The 26696-nt window shown below is 41.9% G+C and overlaps 1 protein-coding gene across 1 annotated transcript in view; it reads left to right on the forward strand.

Annotated features, from left to right (window-relative positions):
* The window catches only part of irak1 (interleukin-1 receptor-associated kinase 1), a 31762-nt gene that overhangs the window by 1037 nt on the left and 4029 nt on the right, over positions 1–26696 (forward strand). The window contains exons 2-9 of the mRNA XM_057861333.1: positions 11890–12057; positions 12128–12250; positions 14740–14813; positions 14882–15061; positions 18998–19062; positions 19189–19294; positions 19452–19573; positions 24537–24750. Coding sequence (XP_057717316.1) covers positions 11890–12057; positions 12128–12250; positions 14740–14813; positions 14882–15061; positions 18998–19062; positions 19189–19294; positions 19452–19573; positions 24537–24750 — 1052 coding nt within the window. The remainder of the gene's footprint in view (positions 1–11889; positions 12058–12127; positions 12251–14739; positions 14814–14881; positions 15062–18997; positions 19063–19188; positions 19295–19451; positions 19574–24536; positions 24751–26696) is intronic.

The raw sequence follows: 26696 nt of genomic DNA on the forward strand, positions 1-26696 counted from the left end.
AACTGTAAAAATACGCTCAAGGTACATTTTTGACCATTTGATACTGAAAAATAAAATCAGTAAATAATAACAAATTCAAATTGATTAGAAACATTAACTCATGAGGACAATATGCCAAAAAAAATTGACCGAAAAAACAAAACTGAATAGAAGAAGAAGGGGAAAAAAGTGTCTTTGGACAGAAGGACAGTTTTTATTTTCGCTGCTCCCAGTATTACCTCCAGTTTGCAATGATGTGGGGTTATATTGCACTGAGCATGCTAACAGTGCTCACTGGTTTACTGATATAACACTGACAAAGCGGGACGATTGTTGGCAATAACCGGAACGTTTTCGCTGAAAAACAACCAAGCGGCTTATCAATGAGATTGGGGTCTAATGTCTTTAAGTGGCGTCTTAATTGATTTGGCTTCCGGCTGTCCGCTATAATCATTTTTAGACACAGTAAACAGTGGTCTTTCCTCATCTACCACTGTATTAAATGTCAAAGGCAAACGGCCCGAAAAAAAGCGCATTCTCGGCGGCCGAGGGAGAACCGTAGGTGAGGGCGGTCGTCGTGACGATCCCAAGCCGAAAATGGCACTTCTCGGGCGGACACGTGAGAACCGGAGAAGACAGTGGGTCGCTGCGTGAGTCCGGCCGGAAAACGGCTTTCGAAAATGGCGCACAGCTCTCCAGCTCTTTATGAGTCTCTTCCGTGTGCTCTTGCTTACTTCAAAAATACTGCGCGCACTTTGAAAATGAGAGCGCCACTGCCACCCACTGAGTGGATGTGCCAGTACACTTTATTCTAGTACGGCCAAAAAAAAAAAAAGCATGTTTCCCGAGGTCACACGCGCCACACCTGGCATCGCTCTGCGCCCCCCTGGGGGGGCGCGCCCCACTATTTGAGAAGTACTGACTTAAAGGAACACTAGATAACTTTTCAGTTTTGGTCGATTTTAGCGACGCCAGTGGACAAAAGCGGTAGTGTTTTGCCTTAAGGAAGACCGTGTTTCCCATGAGGACCAGCGCACACCCGCACAATGTCGTAAAATCATGATCTCCCAGTCGCCTGCAGATCGATTAAATGACATTTCTGTTTCCAGCGGCTGTGTGCAGAATAGTAATAAGTTAATGAATCCAGTTGTGGTTAAACAATAGCATATGACTGTTATCCAGCGAGTGAAAGTCGGGCCAATGTTTATTCTGTATATCCTGGTAACCTCTCTTTTTTTTTTTTCTCCTCAGACAAAACTTTTTGTCTCTTTTGTTGTTCTGCCATCCTTGCAGAATTCGCGCGAAAGCGTTCACATCGACTTCCGTCTTTATAATGAAAGGAGGAAGTGACGTATGCTGTAAAGCAGTCAGCACATTTGTTTTTTTTTTTTGTGTGTGTGTGTGTGTGTGGCATGGTTTCTCTCACCCTCCCCAACATTAATTAGTGCCGGTGAAAGCGATGCAGACCCCCTCAAGATATAAAAGAGGTGTCATTCAACTAGTTGTCAGTCGACACATCATCACAAATGTTATGAAAATATTTTCTAAAGGTTGAGAAGTTACCTAGTGTTGCTTTACGTGATTTACACCCAGCACAACGATATATAGGAAATTTAGCTAAATGCTTATGTGTCATGTAATAAAAACATCACAACCTAGAATGTACTGAAAGACATAAAATAAAAAATGCACACCATGGCCATAAATTGCTGAAAATTGATCAAACCGCTAACATGCCCTCCTAAATCGGAATAATGGCAAAAATGGAGTAAGAAAAAACAAAAATAAATGCATAAAAGGTCTGAATCATTTACAACAGGGGTCTCAGACTCGCGGCCCGGGGGCCAAGTGCGGCCCGCAGTACAATATTTTGTGGCCCGCACCTTAATATGAAAGTATAATATTAGTGTGGCCCGCGGAGAAAGTGGACCTCCGAGGGGCCAATCAGCCAGCTCCCGCGCGCCGTACCTTGTCGGGGCTAGGATAAGCTACACCAGCTTCGTGCACTTCACGCTTGCAACAACAGCACGGCGTGTGATGAACAGCCAGACAGCAGTCGCCTTTGCGCTTGCCATCTATCGTACTTTCTACCACAAATGTCATGATCGAGCGCAAAAAGAACGGCGACTGTTAGCGGGCTGTTTATCGTCTATGCTGCTGTTACAGATAGAAGCGTGTGATGGAGCACCTGTAGCTGCCATGACATTCAGCTACCGGAGCTCAGTGAGCTCCCGACCGGCGCCTCTTGCTCTGGCTCGAGAGCGCGGCAGAGCGCGCTCCCAGTGAAGGCGCGCTCCGTCACAAAGCGGAAATTACGTTTTTGCGTTAAGACGTTCTCTGTGCGCAATTAGCTAGCTAAATACTTGTTTGAAACGTGAAACAAGAGCGCCACTGAGCGGAATCAATTAGATTTTGTCATACCCCAGTCATGTCTTTGTCAAAGCCTGCAGTGAAGAGAAAGGTTGGTGACGAGCACAGACAATTTCAAGAAAAGTGGGAGATGCAGTATTTCTTTGTTGAGCACAGGGGCATCCCCACATGTCTTATTTGCACAGAGAAAGTTGCAGTGCACAAAGAATACAACGTTAAACGCCATTATTCAACTAAACATGCTGAGGAATGTGCAAAATACCAGGGGGATGAGAGAGCCAAGCGGGTTGCCAGTCTTAAAGCATGTCTACTGAGGCAACAAGATTTCTTCAAGAAAGCAACCAAAGAGAATATTGCAGCAGTCGAAGCTAGCTACATGGTTAGTGAGATGATTGCTAAGGCAGGGAAACCATTCACAGAAGGCGAGTTTATTAAAAAGTGCATATTACAGGCTGCAAGTATTGTCTGTCCGGAAAAGAAAAGTCAGTTTAGCAACATGAGCCTTTCTGCCAACACTGTGGCAGAGCGCATTTCTGACCTGTCAAGTGACATTTATCATCAACTGTGTGAGAAAGCAAAATGTTTTGATGCATACTCAGTCGCTCTTGACGAGAGCACAGACATAACAGACACTGCTCAGCTCACAATTTATGTCCGTGGTGTTGATAGCAATTTTGAAGTGACAGAGGAGCTGCTCACAGTAATTCCAATGCATGGCCAGACCACCGCTATCGAGATATTTCGTCAGCTGTGTGATGCCATTGAGAATGCCGGTTTGTCATGGAAGAAGTTTGTTGGAATAACAACTGACGGCGCGCCATCAATGACAGGGAGGAAAAATGGACTGGTGGCACTTGTTCAAAGAAAACTGGAAGAGGAGGGTGTAGAGGAGGCCATTGCTCTGCACTGCATTATCCATCAGCAGGCCCTTTGCAGCAAATGCCTGAGGTGTGACAATGTGATGTCTGTTGTTGTGAATTGCGTCAACCAAATCAGATCCAGGGGCTTAAAGCACAGGAGGTTCCGTGCTTTTTTTAGAGGAAATGGAGTCAGAATATGAAGATGTGCACTATTTCACCGAGGTACGTTGGCTCAGTAGGGGAAATGTCTTGAAAAGATTTTTTGAGTTGAGAGAAGAAGTAAAAGCCTTCATGGAGAAGGATGGGAAGGCTGTTCCTGAGTTGAGTGATCACAAATGGCTCATGGACTTAGCTTTTCTTGTTGACATCACACATGAGCTGAATGTACTGAACAAGAAGTTACAAGGCCAGGGGCAGCTCGTCAGCGCTGCCTATGACAACGTGAGAGCATTCTCCACAAAACTTGTGTTATGGAAAGCCCAGCTCTCTCATACAAACCTTTGCCATTTCCCAGCATGCAAGGCACTTGTGGATGCAGGCACACCATTCAGTGGTGAGAAATATGTTGATGCTATTTTGAAGCTACAGAAGGAATTTGATCACAGATTTGCAGACTTCAAGACGCACAGAGCCACTTTTCTAATTTTTGCGGACCCCTTTATCTTTGATGTGCAAGATGCCCCACCTATGCTTCAAATGGAGCTCATTGACCTGCAATGCAACTCTGACCTCAAAGCCAAGTTCAGGGAGATGAGTGGAAAAGCAGACAAGCATGGGCAATTTTTGAGGGAATTGCCCCCCAACTTCCCTGAGCTTTCCCGAATGTTCAAGCGGACCATGTGCCTTTTTGGCAGCACATATTTGTGTGAAAAGTTCTTCTCCACCTTGAACTTCAATAAGTCCAAGTACAGGTCCAGACTTAGTGATGATCATCTTCAAGCCATACTGAGGGTCTCAACTGCTTCCTCTCTCAAGCCAAATGTGGTTCAGATTTGTGAGAAGAAGCGCTGTCAAGTCTCTGGCAGCAAGGAGTAGGCAACAGAAGCCATGTTCAGAAGAACCGTTCATGATTTTCACTCAATGTTCCATTCACGTTCAGGACACTTCATGTTCAGAAGAAATCATTAAAACTGTTAATGACATTTGAGGACTTTTTTTAACTTGTTTTTTGTGGAATCCCTTATGCGGCCCACCCTCACCCAGACTCTGCCTCCAGCGGCCCCCAGGTAAATTGAGTTTGAGACCCCTGATTTACAAGTATTATACAGAGAAAAATCAAATACCACAGTGTCTCTGAATAGGAAAATATAGAATAATACACATACAAATATAGGAAAAAAAGAAGAAAAAAAACATACATGGTGACATGGTGTATATACAGTATTATTCATCAATATTTTATCCAAGTCATCATCCCATACAGCTCTTTCCTGTATTTTTTTTATTTTATTTTTAACATTCTTACGTGCATGGCACCAACATAAATCTGGAAAACACAGTGTTACAGACATACAAGAGCATTTGGTTGTCTTGAAACTACAGTGGACTACCTGCAAAACACTATCAGGGGCAGGATTTGTAGTAGGGGTGGGAACCTCTGGGTAGCTCACGATAAGATGATTTGCGATATAAGACTCACGATAACGATGATCTCACGATATGGTGATACAACCATTATCCATACATGGGTCAGGAAATCATTCTACAATATTCCACAATAGAACTAATAAACAGAAAAACATACTATTTTCATTCTTCTACTGTCAATAGGAATTAGTTTATCATTGATTGACATCAAATCAGTTTGAAGTGGGAGGGATGACAACGAGTGAATATTCGCTGCCACCCTCCCACTTCAAATGGATTCGATGCTTATGGCCATCAGTGGCAGCCAATGCCAGGCAATGAGTGAATTTTGGGGTATTTCACGTCATTTCCTGTTGATTTTATGGGGGGGGATTTTCATGTCACTTCCTGTTCATTTTAGGACATTCACAGGTCAGGAAGTGACCTGTGAATCCCCCGTAATATTTTGGTTACTGAAAAGGAAGTAACACATGAAGGTCCCCATTTAAATAGGAATTGACTCAAAATCAACTGGAAGTAACCTGTAAATGCTCTAAAATGAACAGGAAGTGAATTGTAAATTTCCACAAAAGATTGGCTGTAAATGCTCTGATTTCAGTACCATTAATAGCACAAGACGTCCAATCCAGTCAAAATTAATTGGCTGTCTAGCAGCGTCATAGGCAGCCAGTGAGCTAACGTAGACACTATTTCAATGGAAGATTTTGGTAGCAACCTGCTGGTTCCTTTTATTTATTTATTTATTTGCTTTTTATTAACAAGTGGCACCTCTTTTAAAACAATATACCAATTCTTAGTGAGAGCATACGAATAACCTTTTGGGCTACAGAGTATCGCAATATATTACCTTTTCTATATATTGTCAGACCCCTAATTTGTAGTCATCCATGTCACCTTCAACTCCCCATCCTCAATGTTCCAATGGGTGAAGGAGCACACATTTTGCCAGTCAATATTTCATAATAGCTGCTTGCTAGTGTGCTTTAGTGCAGTGTTGGTACAGGGCATCACTTGTTGGAGGATTGGAGAGTTCTGACAAGGCCATACAGAAAGATTTGTATCTTGCATTTTGACAGACGACTGGGCAAAGGTGGCACACATGTTTACACAGTGTGTTAAATGTAGGTTGGTCAAGTTTAAAACTTGACAAAAAGAACTTTTAGCCCACCATTGTCGGGAATATCGACATAACCCATTCCTGCTGGCTCTTCTGATGCCCCTATAATCCATGTAATTGGATTATATACTTCTGGCACAACAGATTGAATGTCAGACACGTTCAAATTGTCAGTGGTGAGGCCACGGGCATGTGATGCCAGGAGAGTCACTGAGAAGTTGAGAACCCTCTTTCAGATCAAACCTGCACTGTACAGTGTCCTTGTGACCTCAGTAGTATTATGTCCAGATGTTGTGCTAGCCATGTGTTCACTGTCACTTTCAATTTGGCTTAAATCTTGGTTTACCTCAATGGACTCAGTAGAAGTACTTGACTGTGAAATTATCTTTTGTAATGGTGGTCTATCAGTTGACAGTGTCTCAACAAAAACAAGTTTACTGATGATTGTCAAAATCAACATCACCACAATGTTTATAGTTTTCAGCAAGGTCCTAAAACGCACCCTGGAGAGAAAGCCACTGTCTAATGCAGGTTCTGTAAGTTTTCCCACTGTGTCCATGTAAAGTCCTGCACGTCTACGTCCTGGACAGATGCCACACACTGTTCATGCCTCCGAAGTCTGTTCGGCACATTTTCTGCCTAACTGTTCCATTGTGGATGTGGACGAGGTAAACACTGCAGTAAGGCCAGCTGAATAACAGGCGCAAAGAAAGCAAAAGTATGGGATAAAGACGCCCTGTGGATGACTGTTACAATTGGCCCAAGCCAAAATGCGAACTACCGTCCTCTGCATCCCAGATGAAAAATATTGAAAGCAATTGACACAATAATACATATAATAACTTTAAAAAGTATGTGCCTAGTTTATTTTTGTTAGAGTATCAGTGTTTATGTGCTGTGTACCAACAGAGCCTGCTAACATTGTAGCCTATCGCACAGTACACAAGCTTCAGAATATTTGTCATTGATATGTAGCAGTAGGCAATAGAGCTGCGAATCTTTGGGCACCTAACGATTTGATTACGATTACGATTCAGAGGCTCCGATTCGATTATAAAACGATTATTGATGCACCCCCTTCCTTTTTTTAATTTTTATTTATTTATTTTTTTTTTTTTTAAGTTTTGTACTAGTTCCAAAATTGTTCAAAAAATACTCTCAGGCTAAACCAAACTACTATTTCAGTATTAAGTTCGCATATAGCAGTAAACAAATATACAAAAATAACATTAAATAAAAAAAACCCAGTCCCCATTCTGTATCAGCAGCTTTAAACTACATTCAATTAATTTAATGTTGTGAATCAACTAGGGATGCAGCTATCGAATATTTTAGTAATCGAGTAATCGACTGAAAATTCTATCGATTAATCGAGTAATCGGATAAAACATATTTTTGGGTGAAGAGCAATTATAAATATACATGAGAAAACAAGACATTTCATCTAATCTTGAACCATTTTCAGTCAATCAATGTCTTTATTTTCGATGTATATTGTTGAAAACAGCCAACAATTGCATCTCAGATGTAACTAAAATAAAAAATTTAAAAAAAGACTAATTCACTGCTTTCACTCAAAAAACCTTTAGATCTTATTAAAAAAAAAAAATATATATATATATATATATATATATATATATATATATATATATTTACAGTGGGCAGAACAAGTATTTGATACACAGTCAATGGGAAAACCCATTGGCAGTGTATCAAATACTTGTTCTCCCCACTATATATATTAGGGCTGTCCCAAACGACTAATTTTCTCCCGATTAGTCAGCCGACTATTTTTACGATTAGTCGACTAATCTTATAATTTTTTTTTTTTTTTTTTTACTAATTTAGCAATGAATTTTTTTTTTTTTTTTACGCTTGTCAATTTACAAAAACATTTTGGAACACTTAAATTCTTGATTAAAGTACAAATAAACAGATAAATAACAATTATAAATCACAAATAAACAATGAGTTCAAATGCTGATGGAATTAACTTGTGCAAAAGAATGGAATGTAAACAGATTCAGAACACTGACTTCACCTTTCCAAAATGATTCAAAACAATTCTTTAAAAAATACCTAGCATTAATATTATAGTATACTGTAGTACTATATGTAATAGTATTATAATAATTATTCATTGCCAATCAGAATTTTCATAAAGGGTGTCATTTTAAAGGTATTCTTAGTGTAGAATCTGAAGTATGTGGGATTAACGCCAGAAATCGTTATTTACGTATATGACGAACATTACATGCTTTTATTTTGAAATGTTCACCGGAAGTACGTTCGCTAAACCGCTAATTTAAGCTTTACACTCCGCAAAAAAGCACTTTTTGTCATTGCATTTGTTGTCAGTAATAGATTTTTTTTCGTTTTGCAAATGCTGTTAACCAGCGATATTTCATGTTTGAAGTGTCACCTTTTAACTGCAAGTTTTGGAGAAGGCTGCCTGTTTTATAGACCCTACCCACCAACGTCACAAAACCACGTGCTCGCTTTATGGTTCCGCCCACTTGTCCGTCATTTTGACTCTGTATTAGCATTGGTTTCAATTGATCGAGGAATTTAAAATGCATTTCATGGAAGACCCGGTGCTTTCGGATGCCGTAAACTCACTGGATGTGTTGCATAAAAGGCGTTATGTGGAAAAGCTTCGTTCTATACAGTCGCCAGATCCATATTTGATGCCTAAATCGATGATTTTTGACCGGCTGCCTTCGCCGTCTCTGCCTGACCCTGATATTTACAACTATCTTGTCCACACAAAATCAGACTATTCTCACGAAAGTTTGAAAAACTTTAAGAGCTTGGAGGCTTATAAATGCTACGTTGCTGGTTGGGTGAAACAGGTCCTCGTACACGAAAATTCGGCAGGAATCTTGTGCTCGGAAGGTGAGTTACGAAATTTTCCATTCAAAATCTTTTGTTCTTGCTAACATCCACTGTCAAGTCTAATGTATTTCATGTCATTTGTCAATGGAGCTAGGGCTTTTAATGTTTATATGGATTAGCGATAGCACTCTCACTACATACATACGTGTATGTTGTCGGCGATTAGCCTAGCAATGATCTTAATTGTGGTTGTCAGCCCAAAACCCTCTAAATATATATTAAATGCATCTTACCAGATATAAAATGACTACTACATAATCTGTGGTAATCGTTTGGAGCCCAGTTTTCTCGTCGAATTGCAGCAGCCCATCTCGCTCTCTCCTCTCCGTGTCTCTCGGAATCCGGTAGAACTTCAAGTCTCTCCGTCTGTCTTCTCTGTTATTGCAACCGACCGCCACACACGCCTTCACCATTTTGATTATTAATGTTAACGAGCAGAAAAACACGCCGTAAATAGGAGGAATGTACGTAGCCGTAACAGGTCAACACGATGTGTTGACGGACAAGTGGGCGGCACCAGTCAGGAGAGCGGAGTTGTGACGTCACGTGGGTAGGGTCTATAGCCGGCTAAAGTAGGTCGTCTTTTTTCCCCATTCACCTCAATGTAGCAATGCTAACGTACAGTGGGGAGAACAAGTATTTGATACACTGCCAATGGGAAAACCCATTGGCAGTGTATCAAATACTTGTTCTCCCCACTGTATATAGTGTTTAATATAGATGTGTTTTCTTATTTTGTATGTCTGAACTTTAATACTACAGCGTGTTGATGAGAGAAAACCATCAGCATGCACGCACGCACAAATGTATGCACGCACGCGCGCGCAGCGATAAAACGCAACCGTGGAAATGACCGCCCTCATTTTTATTTACCATGCGATAAATGGACTTACTGCATATCGCGACAGGCTTAGCAACTTCAATAAAACATGTCATTAGTTAGTTAGACGGACTTACAATGTCCTGTCATTATCATTCACGGCCGACGTGCAGCCAAGCTTGGCATTGAAGAGACAGGACACAACAGTGTACTTACCCTCCTTTGTTTCTTTAAAAATAAGTCAATGTTTTGGACTCTGGTGCGCTTTTTTGGCTTTGTGCCGCTTTCCCCGCTTGCATACCAAGCGTGCGACATTCTGAGCTTTCCACGCATATATTTTTTTAACCCTTCATTAGCCGTCGACGGGATGTTGTGCTCGTCGACGGATTTACGTCATCGATGACGTCGACCATGTCGACTAGTCGGGACAGCTCTAATATATATATAAATATATATATAAATGCCGTTACGCTTGATAACACACATCACTTAAAAGTTAGGATTTTTTTCCCATGTGTTTCCATTGAATTTCTATTTGTGACAAGCCATTTTTAAGTTCTAGTTAAGTTTTAATTTAGTCTAAACTGTAAGTCCTGATAGGATTTTGAGTTTTTGCAGTGTTCAAAATAAATGTATGATACAGGCTGTATTGGAGCACATTAGGGACCAGTGCTACTTGGTGTTTTATCCAGCAATGACTACTGAGCTAAAATTGATAGTTAGCATTATTGTGTTTTTATTTTACACCCTCATCACTCCACATTGCTATGTTATGTTAAAGCCTGTATGTAAGACACGTTAGCCAAGCATCGACATTGGTCATAATTAATAGAAACCTAGCCTTCCGCAGGGCTAACGTTACGTTAATCTTATTTATTAGCGCTTAGCGCTCTTTATTAGCGCTTAGCGCTCTACTGCTTTAAGATGGCGGCTGTTTACTAACGCTGCCCAGACGCGGCCGAGTCTGTCATTTCGCATCTAATTCAACATACATGTGATCTCTATGAGACTCATCAGACACCATCGTGCGGGCTAGTATTTAGCAACGTCGGCGTCGTTTGTAGCGGTTGTCGGCTGCAGTAAGTTTTTTTTCTCTTCTTCTTCCACTACGTACGTGACATCAGCGCGTTGTCCCGCATTAAAAGTAGTCAGAGCAAAACGTGATGCTTAGAGCTGTCAAAATAAACGATTACTCGAGGTGAATAAAACTACTTGGATCAGTTTTTAAACTCGAGTTACTCGAGTTGCTCGAGTATTGGTTTCAGCTCTAGAATCAACCGTTAAAGTTGTTAAAATTGCTCCCGTTATTCCATAATTTCCCTTTTGTCTACTTTCGACATGTGAAAGTTTTAAAACTATTTTAAAGATAGATTCAAGTCAATATTTTACTGATTTAGGAGTATTTTAGATAAAAAGTTAATTAGGTTTGCCTGCAAGGTTCGCTACAACAGCCTTGCAGGGAAGTGTACTGCTTTAAGATGGCGGCCGTTTACTAACGCCCGTATCTAGCTTCTTGTAGATATGCTGCTTACGCTACCGAATCTATAATGCATCTAGTCCTATATAAATGATATCTACCGTAACATTATGTGGCTGTACTTTGTAGCAGCTTTTCGGCAGCAGTCAGGTATGTTGTTGTGTTTTTTTAATCTCGTGGCATGAGTTGAGCTAGAGCGTGAAGTGAGCTTTGGCATTACCTGAGGGGCCGGGTAATGAGAAGCATGATGTTTAGCTACTCTCGCTCTGTTCCGTCCTGAAGACCGCGCGGCGCGCTAAGTGTGTTGTACTTCCGCTTTACTTGGCATATTTCAATAATCGGAATTTGGATGTTTGTGAATCGTTCTCGAATCTTCCACGGCCGAATCGCGAATAATCTAAGAATCGGAAATTTTGCACAATATAAATATGTAAGTATGATACACGATTCATCTCCACACTGAGTTCTGTGCCGCTTTGTTCTGTTTGAAACACTTTTCCATTCTTCTCCCAATGAGGACGCTAAATCTAATGGGCAGCTTGGCTGGACTCAGCCTGCAGCCACCAAGACTGATATCCTAGCCAGTATGTGTCGTTCTGACACATCCATGCTAGGTGTCTATAAGTTACCTCTATGACATTGGACCATGGCTATAACCAATGTCACATTTGTCATAAAATGGCAGAAATGACGAGCTGTGTCACTTGTTGTGTTTAAATATTGAGTGCAATGACCCTCTACCACACTACTTTTTTTTAATTTTGAAATAAACTTTCTGCCCCAGCGTCAGAAGTCCTTGGAGATCAAGTCAATGTGCGGTTGGCTGAGAGGAAGGAGAGGCGGACCGACTATGTGATGAACCAATGGGCAAATAGGAATGGTCGTGTTGGTGAACTGCTAGACCTGCTGAAGCGTCACCAGCTACTTCGCCAAAGAGACATGATCCTGGACTGTATGTCTTCTGCCCTTTGACCTTTGCACCAGCCGTTTAATCATTGCTATATATCATTTTATCAACTTAGGGGCGTTGTCTTTGAAGGCTCCTCCCTTTGCTCCTCCTCCTGTTATCCCCGCTCACTTTAATCCTGCTGCCAAATCAGGGATTGTTCCACCCACAACTACAGCTCACAATATCAGCACTACAGGTAGTATGATGCGCAATCATTATTATGTACTTGAAGTTGACCACCTTAGTCCTGTAATCGAGACAAAAATTGGACCATAGTAGGCTAGTAGCAAACAAATAAAAAAATCACGAAATAATTAAGATACTTATCTAAATCATTTATTCATTTCATAATCACTTGAGAATGAGCTGACAGTGTCTGTGGTAACTACTTGAATATTAAATACTGTATAAAATAATTAGCTTAGGGTACCACTTGAACATTTATGGAATTTGTTTGACACCCCGATGGAAGGTACAATATATATATGTGTGTGTGTGTGTGTGTGTGTGTGTGTGTGTGTGTCTATCTATATTAGGGCTGTCAAACGATTAACATTTTTTATCGAGTTAATCACAGCTTAAAAATTAATCGTAATTAATCGCAATTCAAACCATCTATAAAATATGCCATATTTTTCTGTAAATTATTGTTGGAATGGAAAGATAAGACACAAGACGGATATATACATTCAACATACTGTACATAAGTACTTTATTTGTTTTTGTAACAATAAATCAACAAAATGGCATTAACATTATTAACATTCTGTTAAAGCGATCCATGGATAGAAAGACTTGTAGTTCTTAAAAGATAAATATTAGTACAAGTTATAGAAATTTTATATTAAAACCCCTCCTCATGTTTTCATTTTAATAAAATTTTCAATCAAAAAATAAACTAGTAGCCCGTTATTGTTGATGTCAATAATTACTTACACAATGCTCATGGGTGCTGAAGCCTATAAAATCAGTCGCACCCAAGCGCCAGCAGAGGGCGGCGTACACCTTTCACTGTCTGGTCATTTTAATCTATTTGAACAGGGCATTTGTGCGTTAATTGCGTCAAATATTTTAACGTGATTAATAAAAAAAAAATTGATTACCGCCCGTTAACGCGATAATTTTGACAGCCCTAATATATACGTACAGTATATGTGTGTATATATAATGTATGTATGTGTTAGGTAAGATTTCATGCAGACGTGGATGTGAAGAGCAGCTAAATAGTCAGCGGCATTCTATTTACGAAAATAATATATATATAAGGCGTCCATCCATCCATCCATCCATTATCTTCCGCTTAGTCCGGGGTCGGGTCGAGGGGGCAGCAGCTTTAGCAGGGAAGCCCAGACTTCCTTCTCCCCAGCCACTTCAGCCAGCTCCTCCGGCGGGATTCCAAGGCGTTCCCAGGCAAGCCAAGCGACATAGTCTCTCCAGCGTGTCCTGGGTCGACCCCGGGGCCTCCCGCCGGTGGGACATGCCCTGAACACCTCTCCAGGGAGGCGTCCAGGAGGCATCCGAACCAGATGCCTGAGCCACCTCAACTGGCTCCTCTCAACGCGGAGGAGTAGCGGCTCGACACCGAGCCCCTCCCGGATGACCGGGCTTCTCACCCTATCTCTAAGGGAGAACCCGGACACCCTGCGGAGGAAACTCATTTCTTGTTCTTGTTCTTTCGGTCACAACCCACAGCTCGTGACCATAGGTGAGGGTAGGAACGTATATCGACCGGTAAATCGAGAGCTTCGCCTTTTGGCTCAGCTCCTTCTTCACCACAACAGACCGGTGCAGAGTCCGCATCACTGCAGACGCTGCACCGATCCGCCTGTCAATCTCACGCTCCCTCCTACCGTCACTCGTGAACAAGACCCCAAGATACTTGAACTCCTCCACTTGGGGCAGGATCTCATCCCCGACCTGGAGAGGGCATGCCACCCTTTTCCGGCTGAGGACTATGGTCTCGGATTTGAAGGTGCTGATCTTCATCCCAACCACTTCACACTCGGCTGCGAACCGCCCCAGTGAGTGTTGGAGGTCGCGGCTTGATGAAGCCAACAGCACCGCATCATCTGCAAAAAGCAGAGATTCAATGCTAAGGCCATCAAACCGGACACCCTCAACGCTTCGGCTGCGTCTACAAATTCTGTCCATAAAAATTATGAACAGAATTGGTGACAAAGGACATCCTTGGCGTAGTCCAATCCTCACTGGGAACGAAATCGACTTACTGCCGGCAGTGCGGACCAGACTGACACCGGTCGTACAGGGACCGAACAGCCCTTACCAAGGGGCTCGGTACCCCGTACTCCCGGAGCACCCTCCACAGGACTCCCCTAGGCACACGGTCGAACGCCTTCTCCAAATCCACAAAACACATGTAGACTGGTTGGGCGAACTCCCATGCACCCTCGAGGACCCTGCTGAGGGTGTAGAGGTGGACCACTGTTCCACGGCCGGGACGAAAACCACACTGCTCCTCCTGAATCCGAGATTCGACTAAGGCGTCCATTGTTTTTGTTGTTTTTATCAGTTTTCTAAAATTGCTTTGAGGCATGTGAGAACCACTTGGCCGTAGTGCCAGTGGTATAACTGATGAATCACATCACTTGTTCATTGCTAAGTCAAAAAGACCTGTGTTTGACTGAAGGACCTTTGATGTGAAAAGCGATGTGTTGTTTTCTAAAGGAGAAGTAGGAGGACTACCCCGGCCGGCCCCACCCCCCTCAAGTTTGCACTCTGCTCAACCTAGAACCCTCCAGGTAAATTAACACTTATCATTAACTGATGATTGCATGTGGCCCATCTCAAGAATCACTCAATCCTCCAGACCCCCCCGGTGGTGACGTGTGGCAATGTCGGCGATGGAGTGATGTGCTGGTCTTATAAAGAGGTGTATGATGCGACTCAGGGGTTCTTGGCAGCACTGCAGGTTGGTGAAGGAGGCTTTGGAGTCGTCTACAGAGCATTCCTAAGAAACACGGACTGCGCGGTCAAGAGACTCAAACAGGTCAGCAAATCGCACACATTACACTTGAGACAGTGTTTGGGAATCAAGGTTCTAAGTGGCTCTGAACGGTCAGCTTATATGAGGTTAAAAATTTCACTGGAATACTTGCATTTCCAGTGCACAGTCGAGGAGTCAGTAAATGGAAATGGAATGTGCGTCCCAATTTTTCCCCCTTGATTATGACACCCCACACATGACGAAGAATACATTTTTGTTTGGTCTTACTGTGTGTGGTGTACTCAAGATTTCAAACACACCAAAGCACACCAGCCAATACACCATCGCATCCATACAGTGTCACAAGTCCCACTTCTGTGTTCACAGCCAGCCTGAAATCGCAAAAGTTGACTGCAACAGCCAGGTTGCTGCAATAACTGCGTAGAAAAATAAAAATCAATTTTACCTTGATTCCTTGGCTTGTAGTGGCCGAAGCCGTCTTCATCAATTATTTCCCCATATTCCATGGTGAAGAGGCTAAGAAAAAAATGAATGTGAAAATGAAATGAAAAGGAAATTGCCTGTTCTGTTAATGTATAAAATAGAGGTGTGCATCGGCACTGCCCTCACGATTCGATTCGATTACGATTCGGAGGGCCACGATTCGATTCGATTCGATTTAGAGGGCCACGATTCGATTCGGTTCGATTCGGCAATGCATCCCGATGCATTAAAGCCTGGGATGCATTAAAATGCTAAAGCAAAGCATATTTTTCGTGAATCATGAGGCAACACAAGCGGTCAGACATTAAACAACTTTTTATAGGCTCTTGTGTCATTCCTGGTTGTAGTCAAATGAAAATAGTAATATATATAAAAATTTAAAAAAAAACATCACAGCAGGCGGCACGGTGGCTGAGTGGTTAGCACGTCTGCCTCACAGTTCTGAGATCAAGGGTTCAATCCCGGGCTTCGGCCTTCCTGTGTGGAGTTTGCATGTTCTCCCCGTGCCTGCGTGGGTTTCCTCCGGGAACTCCGGTTTCCTCCCACATCCCAAAAACATGCATGGTAGGCTGATTGAACACTCTAAATTGTCCATAGGTGTGAGTGTGTGCGTGAATGGTTGTGTGTCTCCTTGTGCCCTGCGATTGGCTGGCAACCAATTCAGGGTGTCCCCTGCCTACTGCCCGAAGTTAGCTGGGATAGGCTCCAGCACCTCTGCGACCCTCGTGAGGAATAAGCGGCATGGAAAATGAATGAATGAACATCACAGCATTTAATTAGTGCTTTGAATGAGACCAGGGCTTTCTTTTTTTTTTTTTTTTTTTTTTACACACAGTAGCAGCCTTTGATTTTTTACACACAGCATAAGTTTGGTCAAGTTTCCCACCAACCTCATAGAAGCCAAAATGTCTCCATATGCTTGCTTTCAATGTCTTTGGTGCGTCAATAATCTTTCGCGCTCCCTCTTTCTCCGCTTCAGCCATTGTTGTTATGTCTTATCTCTCTGCTTTCTCGATTGCCACTGCGCAATTGCACATGTCTGTGACGTTACTCCCGTGAGGAAGCAGATTTGGGTTCCTCGTCCCCCCTGCATTGCTTGTACAGTAGCTCCCTCTACAGGTAAACATGAGAATAATAATACAAATGGGGAAACCAAATCCATTGCATCACCAGAAGATTTTTGAACGGACTTATATCTTTTAATATGTGCTGAATCTATTCGGCTTGTTGCCCGCATCGAATCGCATTGTCCATGGCCCGCATCGGGATGCATCGCCGCATCGATTATTGTTGACACCAGTAGTATAAAATAGGGATGTCCCGATCCAGGTTTTTGCACTTCCGATCCGATACCGATATTGTTTTGCACTTCCGATCCGATACCGATACTGGCCGATACTGATACCGACCTATCTGAGCATGTGTTAAAGTTTAAAGTTATTTAGCCTCCGTTCTTAGTTGTCAGACTAAGTATGTTGAAAAAGGTTTTAGTACTCTTGATAACAACTAGCCAGCTAAATTAGGTGAGTTTGAATAACACACAACGGTTGGTAACAAGAAACTGACCTGTTTATTCAGTGACAAACACAAAACATTATAAATAACAAACAAAAATGGCATAGTCAGTCAGTAAAACGTGCAAATAATATTGTAAACTGTTTTAAAAAAGCAAAACACACAAACAACCTCAGTGGAAAATCCCACAAACCCCCCAAGCTATTAGATGCTTTTAATGTTTCTTGCATTAGTTACAAAAATTGTATAAAAAGCCTCTCAGGTTTAAATAAATGACTATTTCAGTATCAAGTTAACATTTTAAAACAGTAAATAAAATACTCAAGTCCCCATTCTGTATCAGCAGCTTTTAAACTACATTCAATTCATTTAATTTTGCGAATCAACTGTTAAAGTTGTTAAAATTGCTCCCGTTATTCCATAATTTCCCTTCTGTCTACTTTCGACATGTGAAAGTTTTAAAACTGTTTTGAAGATAGATTAAAGTCATGATTTTGCCGATTTAGGAGTATTTTAGATAAAAAGTCAATTAGGTTTGCTTGGAAGTTTCACAACAGCCTACTAGGGAAGTCTCCTGCTTTAAGATGGCGGCTGTTTACTAACGCATGTAGTTTTCCATACTTCAATGTTGCTAATGCCGTCGAGTCTGTCTTTTGCATCTAGTTCTATATACATATGATATCTATTATCTACAGTAAAACGATGTTGACGTAGTTTGTAGCGGCTGTCAGCAGCAGTCAGGTATTCTTGTTTTTAATCCAGCGGCATGAGTTGAGCTAAAGCCGTGAGTTGAGCATTGGCATTACCCGGGTCTATGACAAGCATGATGTTTACTCTCGGGATGCAATGCGGTCCGTTTCTCATTGCGTCCCGAAGACCGCACTGTGTATTAATTCCGCTTTACTTGACATATTTCAATAATCGGAATTTGGATGTTTGTGAATCATTTTCGAATCTTCCATGGCCGAATCACTCAAGGATGTAATGACGGCTGGGCATGTTGTACTGTGGTTCTAAGTGTTGGATGGTGCGTCTTTACTCACGAGAGATAATGGCTCGTCATCCAGAATGAAATCTTCGGGAATGACTCTGGTTATTCCCTGGGCTTTGGGACTGTCGAGTGCCAGTTAATCACGCATAGCAAAAGTTTCTGCCAGTGTTAGTTGCGTAAGACCTTTATTTTTGTCTTTGGTTTTCTTAACATACTTCTTATATTGTTTGTGGTGGTATTTCGCTAAATGCTTGATTAGGTTGGTTGTATTAAAACGTCTTACAGCTTTACCACCACGCTTGACTTTATTGTGGCATATGTTGCACTTTGCCTCTTCGTCTTTGTCGTCCTTTAAGGTGAAATGATCCCACACAGCTGACATTTTTACCGATAAAGTCTCTCGATAAATTGGGAGACGGTAACGTAAATGTAGTGTGTTGAAGGTGTGCCGTAAAATGCGGACCGGATTTTAGGGAAACCGAAAACTGGAATGGATTATGTAAATCGGTGCGCTGGAAAACCCGGACTAGACTTTAAAATTTAAAAAACTGGATCGGAAGTCTGGATCGGAATTTTTCCGTGTTGGCCGATCCGATACCGATGCGCATTTTTTTGCCCATATCGGCGTCCGATCCGATCCAAATATCTGATCAGGACATCTCTAGTATAAAAGCTGTTGTTTTAAAGTCAACATTTTAAGGCAATACTTTATCATCCTATTTCATGTTTTCATCATCCTATTTCATGTTTTTGTCTATTTGATGTCCATGTGCTAGTTAAAAAAAAGTCAGTTCTAAAAAAATAATCATTACTTATTACTGTTGCTCAACAGGTTATTTGTCAGTCTGCTTTTTACTTCCGTATCCCCAAGTACGGAAGTAAAATAAAGTAAAACGAATCTCTGACTACAAGTTTTGGCTTTGCTACTCACCTCATTTTATAGTATATTCCAACAACTGTATGATGCAAACAAACAGTGTTGTTGACAGGACTGCGTTCTGGACTCGACCATTCTAAAGAAAAGCTTCAACACTGAAGTGGAAAAACTCTCAAAGTGAGTGTTCTCATGTATGCATACTGTCCACAAACTGTTGTACAATCCACAGTCGTGTGAAATAAACATGTGCTGTGTTACGTGTAACTATGCAATAATTGTCATTCTTCTGTGTGGCTTTATTAGGTTTAGACATCCAAACATTGTGGACCTACTTGGATTCTGTCAAGGACCAAGTGTTTGTCTCATATACAGCTACATGGAGAGCTCCCTCGAAGATCAGCTACACAATGTAACATTTACAAATGCACACACACCCATACACAAACACACACACACACATACGTATAAAGATGTGTGTGTGTGTGTGTGTGTGTGTGTGTGTGTGTGTGTGTGTGTGTGTGTGTGTGTGTGTGTGTGTGTGTGTGTGTGTGTGTGTGTGTGTTTAGGTGTCCCCTTCCCTCGCCTGGTGTCTGAGGGTCCGTATAGTTCATGAAATATCAACAGCTTTGCAGTTCCTCCATTTTCCCCCAGATGGACATGACTCTGTTATTCATGGCGATGTGAAGAGGTGACACAAAATGCAACACACCACATAGGACTCCTCTCATTTCTCTAATTGTAAACTCTTAGGTCCTCCCTCCTCTGTTTACATGCTAGTCCCTCCCAGCAGAAATGGTATCACATAGATGAGGATATTGACAGAAGAATGAGGTGGTGGGGGGGTCAAATGTTTGTTGAAATAAGACTATTCTTTCTTAAGTCATTTTAAAGATGACGTCACATCATTGAAGGCGGTCAAAAGTAAATTGTCTGTATCGTTGAATTAGTACAAATCTACAAATGTCCACATCATGGTTTATATTTAAAGCATAATTAGATTTAAATCAAATATAATCTGTCAACGATGTAGCTCTGAAATACAGTCGACTATCATGATTGTTTGACATCACCATCAATGAGCATCAAAGATCCCTCAATTTCCATCAATTATCTACCGCTTAATCCGGAGTCAGGTCACTAGGGCAGCAGCTTTAGCAGGGAAGCCCAGACTTACCTCTCCCCAGTCACTTCAACCAGCTCTTCCATCAGGATCCCAAGGCGTTCCCAAGCCAGCCATAGTCTCTGTAGTCTGTCCTGGGTTGGACCTGGGGCCTCCCACCGGTGGGACATGCCTGGAACACCTCTCCAGGGAGGCATCTGAACCAGATGCCCGAGCCACCTCAGCTGGCGCCTCTCAATGCAGAGGAGTAGCGACTCAACCCTGAGTCCCTCCTGGATGACTGAGGTTCTCACCCGATCTCTAAGGGAGAGCAGGATACCTGCGGAGGAAATGCATTTCAGCCGCTTGTATCCAGGATATTGTTCTTTCGTCACGACCCACAGCTCGTGACTATAGCTGAGGGTAGGAACGTAGATCGACTGGTAAATTGAGAGCTTCGCTTTTTGGCTCAGCTCTGTCTTAACTACAATGAACCGGTTCAGAATCCCCATAATTGCAGACGCTGCATTGATCTGCCTGTCGATCTCCCGCTCCCTCCTACCTCGTGAACAAGACTCCAAGATACTTGAACTCCTCCACTTGGGGCAGGATCTCATCCCCGACTCAGAGACTGTACGTCACCCTTTTCCGACTGAGGACCATGGTCTCGGATTTGGAGGTGTTGAACTTCATCTTAACCGCTTCACACTCTGCTGCTCCAGTGAGACTTGGAGGTCACGTTTTGATGAAGCCAACGGCACCATATCATCTGCAAAAAGCAGGGATGCAATGCTGAGGCCACCAAACCGGAACTCCTCAAAGTTTGGGCTGCGCCTAGAAATTCTGTCCAAAAAAGTTATGAACAGAATCGGTGACAAAGAGCAACCTTGGCGGAGTCCAACCTTAACTGGGACTGCCAGGTCTGCCCAGCATCTTCCCTCATCATCGGCTCCAACACACCACCAGGTGGTGATCAGTTGACAGCTCCGCCCCTGTCTTCACACGAGAGTCCAAAACATGCGGCCACAAATCCGATGACAAGACTACAAAGTCGATCATGGAACTGCGGCCTAGGGTGTCCTGGTGACAAGTGCACATATGGACACCCCTACATAACACGGTGTTCGTTATGGACAAACCATGACGAGCACAGAAATTCAATAACACAACATCACTCGGGTTCTGCGTGGGGGTGCCGTTAATCCCAGTAACGCCCCTCCAGGTCTCACTGTCATTGCCCACGTGAGCGTTAAAGTCCCATAGCAGAACAAGGGAGTCCCCAGAGGGAGCGCTCTCCAGCACACCCTCCAAGGACTCCAAAAGGGGTGATACTCTGAGTTGCTGTTCAGTGCACAAGCACAAACAACATTCAGGACCCGTCCCCCACCCGAAGGCGGAGGGAGGCTACTCTCTTGTCTTACAGGGTAAACCCTAGTGCAGGGGTCCCCAACCTATTCCACTAAGGCACACTGTGGGTGCAGGATTTCATTCTTACCAAACAAGATGACAACACTTTTTCCCCAATCTGGTGTTTTACAAGTGCAATCAGTTGATTGCAGTCAGGTGTGGCTTGTTTTAGCAGAAGCCTCATTGGTTCAACTGTCTCTGCTGGATCGGCTGGAACAAAAACCAGGACCCACAGTGTGCCTTGAGGACTGGGTTGAAAACCCCTGCCCTAGTGTACAGAAGCCGGGGGGAAATAAGTATGCCCACATCTGCTCTGCACCTCCCACCGTGGGCAACTCCAGTGGGGAAGAGAGTCCAAGGAGGATTTGTACCAGAACCCAAACTGTGTGTGGAGGAGAGTCCAACTATATCTAGTCGGAACGTCTCTGCATCACACACCAGCTCAGGCTCCTTCCCTGCCAGAGAGGAGTGATTGTATGTGCCAAAGATAGTTTCCGTTGCTGGGGATCGGAAATCTAAGGCCCTCCCCTTTGGCTGCCACCCAACTCCCTACGTACCTGACCCCTTTGGCCCCTCCCACTGGTGGTGAGCCCATGGAAAGGGGGACCCATGTTGCCCTTTCGGCTGTGATTTGCTGGGCCCCATGGATACAGGCCCTGCCACCAGACACTTGCCTTTGAGCCCCACCTCCAGGCACCTCCACCTCTAGCAGGGGGGGCCCTGGTAACCCACATCCGGGCAAGGGAAAACTAAGTATTTTTTTTTCCCATCATAAGGGGTCTTTGAGCCATGCTTTGTCTGGTCCCTCACCTAGGACTTGTTTGTCATGGGTTACCCTGCCAGGATATATAAAGCCCCAGACAACATAGTTCCTAGGATCATTGGGACACACAAACCGCTCCACAAAGATTAGGTGATGACTCACTGAGTTTAATCATTACTGCTACTGGGTATTTAAGACATTTAAGATGCTCCATAATACTTGATGTGAGAACAACTTCCAGATCACGGTCATTGTTTTGAGGAGCTAGGAATGAAGAGACTTAAAATGAGCCGATGTACTACATTCCACACTATTATGAAGAAAATCGTACTTAGAAATGACATTCAAATTGTTCAAATCAAACATAAATTAGAAATTAGATTTGATTCTGCTCAATGGCACTGGTCCACTTTTTTTTATTTTTTTTATTTTTTTATTTTTTTAATATTTTGGGTTGACTTATAAAATACAAAGTAGATTACGGAAAAGTTGGGTCGCTATACAAATAATGAACAAAAACTGGATACAATGATGTGAAAGTGTCAAATTTCAACATTCTATTTGAAATAGAACATAGATGACTGGCCAACAGTTTAAACATGAGCAAATGTATGATTTAAGAGAAAAATATGTTGGGTTTTTTCATGCTAAAAAGTCTCCAAAAATGCTGGGACAGGTAGAAGCTTAAAAAGTCAGTTGCACATACTGTATAACGAATAGCTGAAAGACTATTATCACTGATCAGGTCAATTGGAACATGAATGAGTATAAAAAAACTTTTCAGAGTGGCAGTGTGAAGCCAGGAATCCGGAACAATCACTGCATGTAAGCGGCAAGTTCGAAAAAACATAATGGATGCCCGTGATATTCTGTTCCTTAAACGCCACTGCACCACAAACAAGAATGGTACTGTAAAAGAAATCACAGAAAGGGCTCGGCAATACTTTCAGGAATCATTGACTTTGAACACAAACTTCCGCCGTTGCCAGCTGAAATTCTACAGTGCAACGAAGAAGCCATTTCTAAACAGGACCCAGAGGCGCAGGCATTTTCTCTAGGCCAGGAGTCTTTTTAAATAAAAGTGGAAAACTTCTGTGGTAAGACGAATCACAATTCCAAATTCTTTATGGAAAACAGAGGCAACATGTCATCTGGACTAAAAAGGACAAATATAACCCAATTTGTTATCAGTGCTCAGTTCAGAGGACTACATCTGTGATGGGTGTGACTGGTATGGGCAGCTTGCACATCTGGAAAGACACCATCAATGCAGAAAGGCATATTCAGGTCCTAACATATGCTACAATCCAAATTTAATCTTTTTCAGACCTGGTTGTTTTCAACATGATAATGCCTGACCGGACGTAACATTAAACACAATATCATGGCTGAATTGGATCTGGGTATTCAAATGGCCAGTCTCCAGTCGAGATCTTTCACCTATAGAGAGAATTTGGCACATCACAAACAGGAAGGTGCAAGACAGAAGGCCCAACACAGATAAACAGTTAAGAGACCAATATTAGACAAGAATGGGACAGTATTCCTATTTCTAAACTTGAAAATCCTGTCTCCTTGGTCCCCAGATGTTTGCAGACTGTTGTAAGAAGAAGAGGTGGCTGCCTCATAGTGGTGAAAATGGCCTCGTCCCAACTTTATGATGTGTTGATACCAAGGAATCTAAAATATATTTTTCATTTAAAATGTTACATTTTCTCAGTATAAACTTTTGACATGTCATCTATGTTCTAAAAGATTATTATTTGACACTTCTATATCTTTACATTAGGTACTGTACGTATTCACAGTTTGTATAGGTCATATTTTTACCATTCATTGTCCGTACCGTTTATCCTCACAGTGTGGTCTGGAACCTATCCCAGTTAACTATGAGGAGGATGCGATACACTCTGAACTGGTTGCCAGCCACTTACAGTCACCACTTTTTAGGAATCCAATTGTACAAGTTCAAATTGAGATCATTTTTATTAGAAATAATATATTTTATTATTGTGTGTCTATTACCGTCTATTACTGTGTGTTTTACCGTAGTTGATTTTCACGCTTGGAGTAATTCAGGATACATACAGTCAGTTATATTGGGATTGTATGGTAATTTGCAGAAAATGTCAGCTGTCAATCAATGATTCTATGAAGTAATTAGACTATTTCCTTTGAATAATCGGATACAAATGTATTTTTTATTAATATGAATTTAAATATTTTTAATAGTTTTCAGAAACTGACACTATCAATTTCTGAGAAATATTGACACATACAGTTTGACAAAAGGATGTATGTATCAAAGCAATACTTGTGGCTTCAGGAATTTTCAGTTTTTCATAAACGATCACATTAATACGTTTCCACATCCTGTTACAGTTCAAACATCCTTTTGGACAGCCATCTGGTGGCAAAGCTGGCTGATTTTGGCTTGGCACGCTTTGTGTCTCCCAAATCATCGTGTAGTCTGGCATCCAAGAGAACCACATTAGGTCAGACGTCCACTGTGAAAGGAACGCTGGCATACCTACCACAGGAGTACATAAGGAACAGGCAGCTGGGGACGGTGGTGGACGTTTACAGCTTTGGTGTGGTGAGTCCATATAATATTGACTTCTGCAGATCAGGGGTGCTCACAATTTTTTGCTCAAAGATCAGGTTTTCAACAAAACAACCTCCTGCGATCTTACCTTTTTTTTGGAGGGGCGGGGGCAGAAACCTCAGCGGCAGTGTATGTTGGAAGCTACTAATGAAATGACCAAGTCAATATGATCTACCTGTATATTTATTGAAAAAAATAATATATATGGCACTCCTGAGATTCCATAATAATCAAGTGATGATAGGCTTATTTCTTTTTATTTTTTATAAGATTTATTTGTATAACGTCGTGTAGTGCCCTCAAAGGTCAGCAGCAATATTGCACAACAAAACATGATTAACCCCCCCCCTTTTTTTTTTTTTTTTTGGCGTAAAAAAAATAATAAAAACCACACTAGCGTTGTGACCGACTGGTAGATCGCGATCGACATAATGAGCACCTGTGCTGTAGATCATTGATTCTTAAAGTGTGGTCCGAGTTCCGATAGTCTTATGCAGATTCTCTCCTGTGGTATGTGAAACAGACCCTTAATTTCATACAAATATAATTAACAGCAATTGCAATACCATCAAACATAATAGAATGTACCTATGCATAACATACCGTTTAGACTTACAGTATGTGCAGTATAGTGAGTAGATTTCCAATGTATTTTCTTTTAGGCAGACACACACATGACCATTGGCAAGACTCTTAAAAGGGTTGTCACCTCCACTAATCGCACAGAGCTATTAAAACAAAATGTTTTCTCCCAACAACAGCATAATTGCAATTTCATATGCATTTCATAATGCCACACCTTTGCCTAATAATGCCTAAATTGTTCAACTTCTAATAAACTCTGTAGACATAATTTCAAGCAACGCAGTCGTTAAGCACTTGCAACAGTTCAAGAGTACCGCTGGTAAACATTTTGTCCTGGGTTCGAATCCCACTGTTGACGCTTAGTGTTTTATTTGTAAAACAATGTTCACAATTTATTGCAGCTAATCAGAAATGGCAAACCTGCCACAGAGGTTATTGTTACCATGATGATTATGCGCTGCTTCAGTTTAGTATAGTGCAGGCTTACTCAAAATATAGGGACATTGTAATAATTATTGTGTGCCCCCCACAATGCATTTTGTTTGTCCTAGATTGTCTGGTGAAGGTTTGCTTTTAGGTACAATACAATGTTCTTAACCATTTATTTGACTACATCTGTTAGGTAAAGACCCGGTACAGTGATTTCAGCAGTTTGCGTCTAAATATATTAAACATGGATCGTGATAGGCACTAAAAGCATGTGCAGATGTGTCCAATTCAGTGGACAATGAATTTATATGTAATTATTAACCCATTTACAAGATTACTACATTTTAAAATTACACTTGTTGCACACGCTCTTCTTCCAAAAGCTGCCGGACCTTTTGTTAGCCACACACAAGTACCGTATTTGACAGGCGAAAGTTGAATGAGTCAGGGTCTTTAACCTTTATGTATTATATTTTTTTTGGTTCATTATTCATTTAAGTCTTTATAAATTTAAGGGCCATGATGAGACAGACAGACTCACCGACAGACAAACTCAACAATGCAACACAGCAATAGATTAAAAACAAAACACAAAAGTAAAGAAATAATAAAACATTCACAAGTGGACTTCGGTACACAACACTGGGTCTCCTAGCGACCCACTTAAAGGAGGCACATATACCAGTGCTTCCAAAATTTTGACAAGTAGCGTTTAAAGCTGTACAAAATGTTGGTCAGGCCCAACACAATCACATTTTTTGAACAATTCAGACGACTAATAAAATTAAACATGGTTACCCTTAAAACAGACTGGAGGGTATTCACCCGAGCTGCTACAAACATATCTCAGATCATACAGTATAAGTTCAAATTGCTAATGATTTTACCTTGGGTTACTAATGGGTTGGCAGCGCCTTGCATGG

The sequence above is a fragment of the Corythoichthys intestinalis genome, chromosome 2 (genome assembly GCF_030265065.1).
Source record: "Corythoichthys intestinalis isolate RoL2023-P3 chromosome 2, ASM3026506v1, whole genome shotgun sequence".
Lineage (NCBI taxonomy): Eukaryota > Metazoa > Chordata > Actinopteri > Syngnathiformes > Syngnathidae > Corythoichthys > Corythoichthys intestinalis.